At 38.3% G+C, this 15,102-nt stretch overlaps 1 protein-coding gene across 1 annotated transcript in view; it reads right to left on the reverse strand.

Annotated features, from left to right (window-relative positions):
- LOC124711575 (cubilin-like) overlaps positions 1 to 15,102 on the reverse strand; it is a gene marked incomplete in the record, with an annotated part of 644,865 nt that overhangs the window by 387,353 nt on the left and 242,410 nt on the right. Inside the window, 2 exon segments of the mRNA XM_047241722.1 lie at positions 168 to 275; positions 14,259 to 14,504. Coding sequence (XP_047097678.1) covers positions 168 to 275; positions 14,259 to 14,504 — 354 coding nt within the window.

Raw genomic sequence — 15,102 nt, forward strand, 5'->3', positions numbered from 1 at the left:
CAAATTTTTTAATTAAGTTACACTCTTACTTGTTCACTTGAGCACAAGTAACATTCAGGAAGGTCCTCATACAAATTTATGCAAATGTAACATCAGTTCATAACTACTGTCCTATGTACATACAGCACAAACATGTGACTGGCACTGAAATGTCACTGAGGACATACCTGGTGAAGTCCTGATAGACCATACACACTCTACATCGAGAGGATAGCTGCCTGGGTAGCCAGGAGTTGCAAAGGATCCAGACTCAGATGTCAAATCTCCACCACAGGCTGAAGCAAAATGGATCAATTACAGATAAAATGTGACAGCTGATGAATAAACAGTTATGAAGTCACATACAATACAAAAAAGAATTATTATTTGTATTTCTAGTAACTCTACTACTGAAACAATTTTAATTTTGTAATCTATCTTTTATCTTTGCCTCAGGCATATTAATTCTGAACCAATATTCATAATTTTGTCCTAATATTTATCCAATGCTGTCACTGCTGACTCTCTGTCTTTCTACAAATTTTCTTCGCACATAATCATCATCATCATCAGCAGCAGCAGCAGCAGCCATTTGACAGTCACTGCTAGATAAATGCCTCATCTAAAGCTTACTGTTTCTTATCATCTCTAGCATTTGAGTTGTTCTGTAAGATTTATAATGTCATCTACAAACCTTCCTTTACGTTGTGTCTCACTCTTTTCTAATCTCTTGGAATCCAGCAAAGAGCTGTCTTGGCCCACCTACACTCCTTTTACCTGTCTACAAGTACTGCTAACCTCCATTTCATTGTCATCACAGTTGTAGTTACGTGTTCCACTTGAGTTGTCTCCCCTAATTCATTTGTTTGGATTTCTGCCTCTTCCAATAATTCCCATCTGTTCCCAGAGCAATCATCAGCTATTGAATGGTTTCCACATAAAAAGTGCATGTCTCACTGCTGTTAGTCAAGACTGCTAATACATACTGACAGTAAACTTTTCTTTTCTAATACATTGAAGGTTAAGATTTGAAACTCCTACTTAGTTTACAAAAAGCATTCACTTTTTTAATATCTTTACTCTTTTGTTTCTTGCACTTTTTGTTCATCCAGTATTACCTTCAACTGCCCTAATTACAAAAACTCATCAACCAGTTCTAGGGCCTGTATATAATTTTCTTTTTGATATGTTGGTTATATGTAATATATGTCTAATTATAACAGTGTGTCTTAGCCACCTTCAAATTTGCCCTATTATCAATACCATTATTTAGCATACTACACAAAAATGTGAGGACTCTTATCCACAGCTCCACATTTTGGAAGTCAAGCTCCCATCATCTGACTATCTGCTTTCAACCCTTCATACAAACACACTTCAGAAAAGTACAATATAGTCATGAAATAAAAAAACAATAATAATTTTTGGACATAAAGTCTTCACCCCACTATGTTCAAGTAGGTTCAATTATTTTATTTCATGTCTATTTTGTGCTTTTTAAGTGCACATGTATGAAGGGTTGAACACACACAACTGAATGATGGGAGGTTGACTCCCAAATCAGGTAGCTGTGGATAACATTCCTCATATTCGTCTGTTACGTGGTAAATAATGACAATGATTAATCTTCACAACACTACCTCCAATCCTTAAGGTGGATAATATTAGATTGCCTTGATATGACTTTCTATTTGCGAGTGAATTTTGTTGGTGCAGGAGATAAACAATGGAATATCAACTATTACACACTTAAGCTCTTCCCCTGATAGATTCTTTTCTGCAAAAAACAGTACAGGATTTGTGAGTCTGCCTTGATGGAAACACTATTTTATTCTCCCCAAGTTAGTTTCGGCAATAACTTGTCTTCACCAATGGGTTTCCATTTATTTCCTGTTTGTATTACTCACACCTAACTATTATAATAACATGTTATCAGTGAATTAGTGCTTAACAATGACATTTTCAGGAACTGAAAAATGACCAATAGATGTTAAACAGTTATGATACCACAGAACTACATATAACTGTTTAACTATGCTTGTATGCACAAAGTTTTATTTCATCTATATGAGAACTGAACAACAGGTTATTAAAGTGGTGACATTTCAGAAATACAAAAAGATACAACAATAATAATGAAAACACCAATGATCAAATCTAATTGCCATAAATTCAATTAAATACCTCGGGATTACAATTATGAACAACTTAAACTGGAAAGGACACATAGAATATGTTGTAGGTAAGTTGCAATCAAGACTATGTAAAAAAATATATCGGCTCAACCACTTGTTTATAGTGTAGAACACTAAGATTTAGTGGATAACATTAGATAATCTTAGTGTTTTACACTATAAACAAGTGGTTGAGCCGATATATTTTCTAACACTGACATTCACAACAACGACCTCTCATCCAGTACGGATAAAATCAAAAATCAAGACTATGATTTATTGGCAGAACACTTAGATGGTGCAACAGATCTACTACAGAGACTACCTACACTATGCTTGTCCATCCTCCTTTGGAGTATTGCTTTAAGATGTCAGATCCTTACCAGAAAGGTGGGATTAATGGACAGCATCGAGAAAGTACAAAGAAGAGTGGCACATTTTCTATTACCGAGAAATAGAGTAGAGAGTGTAACTGACATTATACAGGATTAGGGGTAGACATCATTAAAACAACGGCATTTTTCATTGTGGTGGAAAATTTTCATAAAATTTCAATCACCAACTTTCTCCTCCAAATGTGAAAATGTTTTGTTGGCACCAACCTAGGTACAAAGAAACAATCATCATAATAAAATAGGGGAAAGAATAGCTCATACTGAGATATATAGGTGTTTGTTTTTTCTGTGCACTGTCCAAGATGAGAATAATAGAGAATTAATGTGACGGTGATTCTATAAATAAAAAAACAGAAAGAACAGTGCATTGACACTTTGATTAAAGTAGATTTGTGAATGACTTTTCAGTGAGTTGAGTAGTGGGGGAAAACAATCAGCCAATATTCTTTTTTTTTACCATATCATGCTCACATTACTGCCTGTTTAGTGTCAGTGATATGGACTGTGCTTCTTGTGAACTCTGAAGTACCCATTGTTGTCTTCTTGTTATGATGTACTGCGAAAAGTGGGAATCTGTATGTATGTTAAAATAAATGTTTCCTTTCAACAGTGATCTGCTGTGCATGTGTGTCAGCTTCCTGCCATTTTTCTAAGGAATATTCACAGGTTATGGGGACAGGATCGACAATCCACAGTGACAGGAAGTGAGGGTATCATCTAAATAACAAGACATTCTGGAAGGTAATTTGAAAGGCTGAGAGACTGCGAGTACTGAAAATTTTCCATTTGTTGTGAATTACGAAAGGGTTTCTTAAGAGATATTATGAAACACGTGTTACATTGATAGATGTTTCTGAACTCAAGAGAAATACGCAGAACCATTTTCTTACCACACTATATATTTACAGATATGTAAATTATCAAACAAAGTGGGGAAATGAAAAATTAAACTGTCGAATAAACTGATTACCAGTCTCACTGCAAAGAAATAAAGGAATTCTCAAATGTAAACTGTGCTGACGTGTGAGTGAACCTGCCATGGGAAATGGACCCACAGTGAATGAATGGAAAGCAAACAAAAGGGCAATGGGAATTCTACTAACAGTGGATGATAAATCACTTGATGATATACACTGAGGCATCAAAAGTCATGGAATACCTCCTAATATTGTGTCAGACCTCCTTTTTCCAGGTGTAACGCAGCAATTCGATGTCACACGGACTCAATAAGTCATTGGAAGTTCACTGTAGAAATATTGAGCCTTGCTGCCTCTAATTCTGTGCGTAATTGTAGAAGTGTTGGTAGTGCAGGATTTGGTGCACGACCTGAGCTCTCGATTATGTCCCATAAACTTTTGATTGGATTCAAGTTGGGCAAGCTGGGCAGCCAAATAAATCGCTCAAATTATTCTGAATGTCCTTCAAACCAATCGCAAACAATTGTGGCCCAGTGACAGGTCACTGTCATACATAAAAATTCCATGGTTGTTTGGAAACACAAAGTCCACGTATGACTGAAAATGGTCTCCAAGTAGATGAACATAATCGTTTCCAGTCAAAGATCAGTCCAGTTGGATGAGAGATCCCAGTCCATGCCATGTAAAGACAGCCCAAACTATTATGGAGCCACCACCAGCTTGCACAGTGCCTTGCTGACAACTTGGGTCCATGGCTTTGTGGTGTCTGTCGCACACACCCTACCATTAGTTATTACCAAATGAAAAAATGTCTCATATGACCAGGCCATAGTCAACTAGTGTCCAACCAATATGGTCATGAGTCCAGGAGAGGCACTACATGCTATGTTGTGCTGTTAGCAAAGGCACTAACATTGGTCATCTGCTGCCATAGCCTATCAACCCTAAATTTTGCTGCACTGTCATAATGGATATGTTTGTCACACATCCCACATAGATTTCTGCAGTTATTTCACACAGTGTTGCTTGTCTGATAGCACTGACAACTCTAAGCAAATGCCGCTGCTCTCTCTCTCCTGTTAAGTGAAGGCTGTCAGCCACTGTGTCATACATGTGAGATGTAATGCCTGAAATTTGGCATTCTCAGTGCGCTCTTGACACCATGGATCTTGGAAAATTGAACTCCCTAATGATTACTGTATTGGAATTTCTGATGCCTCTAGCTCCAACTACCATTAGATATTCAGAGTCTATTAATTTCCATCGTGTTGCCATAACTACACTGGAAACCTTATCACATGAGTCACCTGAGTACAAATGGCAGCTCTGCCTGCCCTTTTATACCTTGTTTATGGGATACTACCACCATCCACATATGTGTGTACCACTGTCCTGTGACTTTCGTCACCTCAATGGACAGGACTGCAAAACTGTGACAGAAATATCAGATGCACTGAAAGAATCCCATACACATTTTGATTTGTGGGATGGAATGCTTGCATTTAAAGAATACATGAGCATGGAAAAGAAAGTTTGCAAATTGATGTTAGATTACCTATAAAGACACAACACACTGCAGTTAAAATTGTGGTTCTGGAGTAAAATTATCAAACAAGCAAGTAGCTATGCATACCTTGATGGATCTACCTTCCATATATGAAACATTTTCAGGAAGTATGTGGCATGATAAAGGGATTTATCTCCTAAGAAATTCAAAAACTACCTTTTAGAAGAGCACAATGACTTACAAACATGAAATGTAAAAATGAGGTGAGAGCATTAAAAGTTTTGACAGTCAAGAGGCCAATCACAACAAACAAAGCAGGGCAGTAGTGTTCAAAGGGGGTGAGGGTGCACCAACAACCAGCCTGGTAACAGTCATGGCAGTTACAAAAAACATATGACTATGGTGCATGATTTTTGAAGTTGTCAAGTGTACAGGCATATTGGAAAAAAATTGCCCACAATTTAAAAAAAAAAAAAACACGATGTGTGGCCTCTGGACAGTAGAACAACAGACCACATGGCTTACCAAATTGAAAATTTTGTCCCTTTCACTGAATCTGGAGTGTCAATGACAGCAGCTGGTGGAGGATATTTGCATAGTACTGGTTTCAGCATTGTGTGCATATACCTACCAGAAGAAGATGGAAGACAAACAGTGAACTTGCACAATACGTCGCACATTCCACACATCTTGTGTAATGTGATATCTGTTCATGATGTGATCGATAAAGCAATGATGATATCTTTAACAAAAACTATAAAGCACAAAGTCTTCAAAGAAAAGCAACTTGTACTACGTTACTGAAGGCAGCTCCAGCGTATGAATGCAACGATGTGGTCCTGTCAAAAATCTTGCAACTAGTTAATGGATTTATGGCACCAAAGGATAGGCTGAAATCATATAGATAGAGCTAAGAAACAGGTCAAATATAGTGGAATAATTCTTGGAGCATCAGATGACCAGTTAAATCAGTTGTGCTGTGTGTGCACTGAAGGCACCATGAAAGTCAAGTCATTACCCGAACAAACTGAAAACAGAACAAATGAACTGCTGTGTTTGGTACACAGTGATGTAATGTGTGTATCTGGCACATGATCACTTGGTGGAGCGAAATATGCTGTCACATTCATTGATGATTACTTGAGATATGTGGTAATATATTTATTAACACTAACCAAAATATATTTATTAACACTAACCAAAACAGCCTTGCTGTTGTTGTACTGCGAACGGCTGAAAGCAAGGGGAAACTACAGCCATAATTTTTCCCGAGGGCATGCAGCTTAACTGTATGATTAAATGATGATGGCGTCCTCTTGGGTAAAATATTCCGGAGGTAAAATAGTCCCCCATTCGGATCTCCGGGCGGGGACTACTCAAGAGGACGTCGTTATCAGGAGAAAGAAAACTGGCGTTTTACGGATCAGAGCGTGGAATGTCAGATCCCTTAATCGGGCAGGTAGGTTAGAAAATTTAAAAATGGAAATGGATAGATTAAAATTAGATATAGTGGAAATTAGTGAAGTTCGGTGGCAGAAGGAACAAGACTTCTGGTCAGGTGAATACAGGGTTATAAATACAAAATCAAATAGGGGTAATGCAGGAGTAGGTTTAATAATGAATAAAAAAATAGGTGTGCGGGTAAGCTACTACAAACAGCATAGTGAACGCATTATTATGGCCAAGATAGACACGAAGGCCACGCCTACTACAGCAGTACAAGTTTATATGCCAACTAGCTCTGCAGATGATGAAGAAATTGATGAAATGTATGATGAGATAAAAGAAATTATTCATGTAGTGAAGGGAGATGAAAATTTAATAGACATGGGTGACTGGAATTTGACAGTAGGAAAAGGAAGAGAGGGAAACATAGTAGGTGAATATGGATTGGGGCTAAGAAATGAAAGAGGAAGCCGCCTGGTAGAATTTTGCACAGAGCATAACTTAATCATAGCTAACACTTGGTTCAAGAGTCATGAAAGAAGGTTGTATACATGGAAGAAGCCTGGAGATACTAGAAGGTTTCAGATAGATTATATAATGGTAAGACAGAGATTTAGGAACCAGATTTTAAATTGTAAGACATTTCCAGGGGCAGATGTGGACTCTGACCACAATCTATTGGTTATGAACTGTAGATTAAAACTGAAGAAACTGCAAAAAAGTGGGAATTTAAGGAGATGGGACCTGGATAAACTGAAAGAATCAGAGGTTCTGCAGGGTTTCAGGGAGAGCATAAGGGAACAATTGACAGGAATGGGGAAAAGAAATACAGTAGAAGAAGAATGGGTAGCTTTGAGGAATGAAATAGCGAAGGCAGCAGAGGATCAAGTAGGTAAAAAGATGAGGGCTAGTAGAAATCCTTGGGTAACAGAAGAGATACTGAATTTAACTGATGAAAGGAGAAAATACAAAAATGCAGTAAGTGAAACAGGTAAAAAGGAATACAAATGTGTCAAAAATGAGATCGACAGGAAGTGCAAAATGGCTAAGCAGGGATGGCTAGAGGACTAATGTAAGGATGTAAAGGCTTATCTCACGAGGGGTAAGATAGATACTGCCTACAGGAAAATTAAAGAGACCTTTGGAGAAAAGAGAACCACTTGCATGAATCTCAAGAGCTCAGATGGAAACCTAGTTCTAAGCAAAGAAGGGAAAGCAGAAAGGTGGAAGGAGTATGTAGAGGTTCTATACAGGGGCGATGTACTTGAGGACAATATTATGGAAATGGAAGAGGAGGTAGATGAAAATTAGAACTACTGACAGCCTTGGGAGAGCCAGTTCCGACAAAACTCTACCATCTCATGAGCAAGATGTATGAGACAGGCGAAATTCCCTCACACTTCAAGAAGAATATAATAATTCCAATCCCAAAGAAAGCAGGTGTTGACAGATGTGAAAATTACCGAACTATCAGTTTAATAAGTCACAGCTGCAAAATACTAACGCGAATTCTTTACAGACGAATGGAAAAACTGGTAGAAGCTGACCTCGGGTAAGATCAGTTTGGATTCTGTAGAAATGTTGGAACACGTGAGGCAATACTGACCCTATGACTTATCTTAGAAGAAAGATTAAGGAAAGGCAAACCTACGTTTCTAGCATTTGTAGACTTAGAGAAAGCTTTTGACAATGTTGACTGGAATACTCTCTTTCAATTTCTGAAGGTGGCAGGGGTAAAATACAGGGAGAGAAAGGCTATTTACAATTTGTACAGAAAGCAGATGGCAGTTATAAGAGTCGAGGGGTATGAAAGGGAAGCAGTGAGACAAGGTTGTAGCCTCTCCCCGATGCTATTCAATCTGTATATTGAGCAAAGCAGTAAAGGAAACAAAGGAAAAGTTCGGAGTAGGTATTAAAATCCATGGAGAAGAAATAAAAACTTTGAGGTTCGCCGATGACATTGTAATTCTGTCAGAGATGGCAAAGGACTTGGAAGAACAGTCGAACGGAATGGATAGTGTCTTGAAAGGAGGATATAAGATGAACATCAATAAAAGCAAAACAAGGATAATGGAAAGTAGTCGAATTAAGTCGGGTGATGCTGAGGGAATTAGATTAGGAAATGAGACGCTTAAAGTAGTAAAGGGGTTTTGCTATTTGGGGATCAAAATAACTGATGATGGTCGAAGTAGAGAGGATATAAAATGTAGACTGGCAATGGCAAGGAAAGCGTTTCTGAAGAAGAGAAATTTGTTGACATCGAGTATTGATTTAAGTGTCAAGGAAGTCGTTTCTGAAAGTATTTGTATGGAGTGTAGCCATGTACAGAAGTGAAACATGGACGATAAATAGTTTAGACAAGAAGAGAATAGAAGCTTTCGAAATGTGGTGCTACAGAAGAATGCTGAAGATTAGATGGGTAGATCACATAACTAATGAGGAGGTATTGAATAGAATTGGGGAGAAGAGGAGTTTGTGGCACAACTTGACTAGAAGAACGGATCGGTTGGTAGGACATGTTCTGAGGCATCAAGGGATCACCAATTTAGTACTGGAGGGCAGCGTGGAGGGTAAAAATCGTAGAGGGAGACCAAGAGATGAATACACTAAGCAGATTCAGAAGGATGTAGGCTGCAGCAGGTACTGGGAGATGAAGAGGCTTCCACAGGATAGAGTAGCATGGAGAGCTGCATCAAACCAGTCTCAGGACTGAAGACCACAACAACAACAACAACAACAACAACAACGTGGATGATATACCATTGTACGGTGAGAAAAAGTTAAATGAAGAAAATAAAACCCATCTTAAGCTCTGAAATTGAAACAACAAATTTTGGAGCAGCACAACATGTACAGTCAATTTGAGCTATGAGAGATGATGGAACACTGATTTTAAATCAAAAGCCTCTGCTCATGACCACAAAGCCACAGGATGTGACAGATGAAGATAAGCTCAATGAACAGGACACATCAAAATACAGAACTCCAATGGAAAATCTTCTATACTTGACAACAAGCATATGGCCAGATATAGCATATCCTGTGAATTATTTAAGCCATTTCAGGAGCAATTAAAGCTTGGAACACTAGTGTACCATTAAACACTAACTACACACTACATTTCAATTATGCTCTTGCGTACTGTAAGACTGGTAAGAAAATCAAAATGCGTACTGATGCAGACTGGGGAGCTGATCCATATCACTTTCAATCCTTTAGTGGATATTTGACAGTTTTTTGGGGTATGGCAATAAGCTGCAGCAGCTGTAAACAACAAACTGTTGCAATTACCACTGAAGGAGACTTTGTTACACCAAGTGTATCTGCAAAAGAAGCAAAGTGGATGAATCTCAGTGGGATTGGGCAATATTTTTGTCTGTCCTATCCTATAAAGATATTTATTTAGTATCAAGGTGCAAAGAAACTTGGTGAATACTGTAAGGCTTCAGAAAGAACCAAGCATATGGATCCACTGATAATCAAGGGGCACGGAAACTTGCTGAATATCGGGAGGTTTCAGAAAGAGCCAAGCATATGGATACGAAGATTTTCTTTGTGCAAGAGGAGGTGAAAGCCAACAACATAAGATTGGAATATATTGCACGTGAGAAGACTGTCACTGACTGGCTGACAAAGGCAACTGACAACCTGAGGTCGAAAGCTCATCGGAAGTCAATGGGGGTCAATCACCATTGGGTGGAAGGGGGTAGTGGGGTTAGTGAGCTGGACTATTTTCCTTGTGAACTCAGAAGTACCTGTTGTCTACTTGTTATGGTGTAAAGTCAGAAGAGGGAATCTGTATGTATGTTAAAATAAAAGTGTTCTTTCAACGGTGATACACTGTGCATTTCTGTGTGCGATCCCTGCCATTTTTCTAAAGAGTGTTCATATTCAGTTGGTAAATTTTGACTTATTAGTCTCATAATGTAGATATTCCGAATAATTTGATTAAGGTACAGGAAATACATAATAAATTTCATCATAAGCGTAAAACAACTGATGTTAATAACAGTGTCCGTGTATGCTGTCTAATAAGATTATTATTTTGAAAAAATATAGATAGGGAACAGTTAGGATTTGTAACCTCTAAAACAACAAATGTGTAATAGGACCTACACATGTATCTAACAATTGACTTCAGCAGCTTCAGTATTTGAGACACACTATTTGAACTGCCACAGAAAACTAACTTTAAATCATGACAGATTACATAAAAGTATCAAATACTATTTTTTGTGGACTTGTATCAGTGTCATTTGCTAACATTTGCACTGTAAATGTGAAGCTGTTTTTATTTATTTATTTTGATAAGAAGTCAACATGGGTATTCCAGCTTAATTTCAACTTCTTCCAGAAGTTGGTTTTTATGCTGCTTTTTAAGCTCCATAGCTTTTGAATGTTTGGTTTTCGAAATGTACGGTATGGGCTTTTGCAATGGTCAGTTTCACTTTATTCAACTGGAACTAGTTTCCTAGGGTGTCCAATGTGTCCACAACAGAGCACAGAATTTTGTCTCCATCGTTCGCTTCAATTAATAAGTGAAATCTGAAGACAATTCAAAGAAAAGATTCTCTAAATTTCTGGTCACCTGGGACTGTGAAATATGAGGGCAATTCAAAAACTAACAGCAAATTATCAGTACTAAATGCAATTAACACATCAGGCATTTGAAGCTCCAAGGAAGTGAAGATGCATGTTTTGAGAAAGTTCCAACATATGTCAACAGGTGGCATGACAAGCTGAATAAGAAAGGCAGTTGAAACAAAATGACCGCAGCCCTAGCCGTGGGCTCCCTACAAGAGCAGCTAGCAGTAATATGATTTTTGTGGTCGTAGGACATAAAACCTTGACAAATCCATAGGAGGAAATTGGAAAGGTATGTAGATAGCTACATTAGTGACAGAAGAGTGTATGAGGAGGTAGATGCCTGTAATAGTAGACGTACGTCAGCAACAGATGAGACACACTCTGGTTGTCCCAGCACAGCCATTATTGACAGGAATGCAAGACATGCTGAAACCATGATTCATAAGAATTGGCATATTTCTCTAGAAACTTTAGCCAGTGAACTGAGTATCACAGTCGGATCCACTCATCCCATTATTAGTGAGGTCCTCAAGCACTGTTTTTTGTGTGCATGATGGGTGCCTAGCACGCTCACTGGTGAACAAAAGATGATGTATGTTCAGGCTGTCACATCATTTCTACAGCAAGATAACACTGAAGGACATGACTTTCTGACACCTATTGTCACAGAAGATGAAACCTAGGTGCATCACTATGAACCAAAAGGCAAAAGATAGACTTCAGTATGGAGACACACATCTTCTCCAGCCATGAAGAAATTCAAGTCTCAGCCCTCTGCCGGAGAGGTCCATTTCACACTATTCTGGATATGAATGGGCCAGTTTTGGAGTACTATCAGCAAAGAGGTGAAACAGTGAATAGGGCCCATTACAGTGCCATGTTGGGGTATGAACTAAAGCCAGTAATACAAAGCCATTGGAGAGGACTTCTGTTTGGAGGCATTCTCACTCTTCACGACAATGTGCTCTCCCACAGTGCTGCTGCAACTCTTACCATCACTCAGAGATTGTGATTTTAGGTTGTGTTGCATTCTGCACACACCCCTGATTTCGCTCCTTCAGATTACCACGTGTTTAGACCCCTGAAGGAAGCTATCAGAGGACAACACTGTGACAGTGATGATGAGGTTAAAGAAGCGGTGCACTCTTGGTTTTGGGCACAATGAAAAACCTTTTATTCAAATGTAGCAGAAAAGTTGGCAGCACAGTATGGGAAGTGTGTAAAAAATGAGAGTAGTTATGTTCTAAAATGATATCTTGTTTATATCCGTAAATGAAATACATGCTTTGCTAACAAAAGTTTCCTGTTACTTTTTGAGTCACCCTCATAGATCACATTTGTTGTTTGTGCAACAGGCAGGACATAGACAGTCCAGTAGGAGCTCCACAATCTGTGGTTTTCCGTAGTCACATCTGTTGGTATCTATAGAAAAGGCCATATCTGGAGGCTATTGATGGATCTTTCAATTCCAAAACGAAAATGGTTGAGTGTCTCCCACATCATCTAATTCTGTACATGCCCAGCTCGAAGGGTTTCTGAAGAGGAAGGCCAGATAGAGTTATTCTCAAGTGGGGATATCCATGATATTATTGTTTTCTTGCTGTATCTGCTGTTGTTTTCTAGACTGAAGTTGTCTTGAGGAAACTTCTTCTGGACCTCAACCTTGTGAGTGTGGAATGTACCCATGCAGCAAATGGTTTTTGATAAGTCAGATTAGTTCTCATCATGTTGACAGCTACTTAACTTTAAAAATCTGGTGGTGCAATGCCAGAGAGGTGGTACAGCTTTACGTGTGGCGCTGGTTTCAAACAACTCATAATAAGCTTGCACGTTTTGTGTAGTGCCTTTTCCATTATGTTTGCTTGGTTGGATTTGTACCAGACTGGGCATGCATAATCCACGACACTCTAACATTTTGCTAGTGACATCATTCCCTGGGATTGGGATTGCTACCAGTGATCTTCAAGGGATATTATTTTTGACTTCTACCTGCCTTCTCACATTCTGACAATGCTGCTTGTAAGTCGGAGTGTGATCCAGAGTGACTCACAAATATTTTTGATATGTCATATTTACTAAATGTATCCCTTGCCATGTGATGTCAAATTTGCAACATGCCTGATTGTATTTAAGATGTTTCAGCTGGGTTTCAGAAAAGTTGGTTGTTAGAGTAATAGGCACTCAGCTACCTCCGTGTCTGTCATGTGGGTTTCAACATGTTCAAAAGATTTCCTTGACTCACTTGCCCAACATCATTGGCATAAAGACTACTCCTTGTGTTCACCAAAAATGGGTGGTCGTTGACATAAACATTACGGTATATACCATTGGTGAAAGAACACTTCCATGTAGCAAACCTCTTGTTTGACACCTCCATTTGCTACACTAACCATAGAAGTCCACATAAAATCTACTGTTCTGGAGTAAACTTTGAATAAGCTTGTTGAAGCCATAATCTTTTGTTATCCTTTAGGTCTTCTGTGACAATGCATTTTGTCTGACAGTACCACAAGCAGCAGCCAAGTTAATAAAAGCTATGCCTACAATTTTCTGGGTTTCAAAGCCATCCTCAATAAACTGGTGACTGAGGTCCTAAGATGTATAATTTTTCCTGGTCTGAAACCTGCTTCTTATTGTACTAAAGCTGGTTCTATAACTTGACCCAAATGATTCAACAACATTTGCTCAAAGATTTTGAGTAGATGGCATAACAAGGATAATGGCCTGTAATTTTCAGGCATGTATGTGTATTTTCCGCATTTTAAAACTGGAATCATATGTGATTTCCTCCAAGTTTTGAGGAAATTACAGTATTGAAATCCTCCAGTTGTCTGAATGTCCAAATCAAGTCTCAGAAGCCATGAAATCAATAAAATTAGGCACTAGATATATAGTGAAATCATTTAGTAGTATACTCCAAAGAAGAATATAAATTTACAGGATGTTTTCTGTATTCCAGTTCTTGTCTGTGCTATCAGTCCCTCTGCTACATAATTGGTGGAAATCTTTGTTCATTCCATTATTTTTTTCCAGTATTATAGAAATCAAGAAATGAATATTTACACCGTCAAATACAGAAAAACTTCCTAATTTTCACCTTCCTGTTAATTTATAAGATTTTGGTTGATAGTCAGTCATATGCAATTCAGTCATTAATAACTAATACAGAGAGGAAAAATGGTGAGTTTATATCACACTGTCATTGCAATTACAGTAAATTACTTAATGGTACAATAATTCCTGTTCGCCTTACCTGATCTTGCAACAGAATAAAATGCAATAAATCTACCATCATGTACACCACTCATTGTAAAAGCATTGAGAAAGAGTGCATTCCCATGGCTGGTAATATGTGGTGGTATTCTGGAACCACAGTACTGCCCCAAGAGTGTAGCATTCACATTTTCACCATCACGAATCTCTAAATATTCTGGATAACAGTCAGGCCCACTAGTCTGTGGGAAGTCCAGGTGGGTTATGGTAAGTGTCACACGATCATCTAGAAAATAAAACAGTAAAATGATTACTTAACATGTTATATATTAATTACGACCATGTATTTGATAACATACAACACATTTAAACATGTAAAATCCTTTGCTTCACATCTGGTGCTCAATAATTTTGTGAAATAACACGAAATCTGTTAATATCTTATTGCAAAGTCTGAGATTCCAATTTATGTTTCATTTTGTTAGAGCCTCAAGAGTGAGGCTAAAGATGCAGGCATCAGGTTGTGTATCACTGTGTAGCCTATCAAGTACTTCACTGTTATTGTGCCACAACACTTTAAATTCATCACATATGAAGCTTCTAAGGGGATGGTAGTACACAGTTCCATCAGACATCTGTCTTCATGTCATCAGTGTCTAACCTAAGATTGTGCAAGCAGACCTGTGACACACTATCTCCAGTAATAGTGAGACACAAGAAGAGAGGTAGGGATGATGAATAGACGAAGTAGGTGTGCTGGCAACACAGAAGTTTTGTATAGGGTTGGAGTGGCCAGGAGGGTTATAGGAATGAAGGACATGGATTATGATCCAGCAGATGTGCTCCTTTAGAGGTTAGTTACACATTTCATGTGTCATTATTGC

This window comes from Schistocerca piceifrons, chromosome 8 (assembly GCF_021461385.2).
Source record: "Schistocerca piceifrons isolate TAMUIC-IGC-003096 chromosome 8, iqSchPice1.1, whole genome shotgun sequence".
NCBI lineage: Eukaryota > Metazoa > Arthropoda > Insecta > Orthoptera > Acrididae > Schistocerca > Schistocerca piceifrons.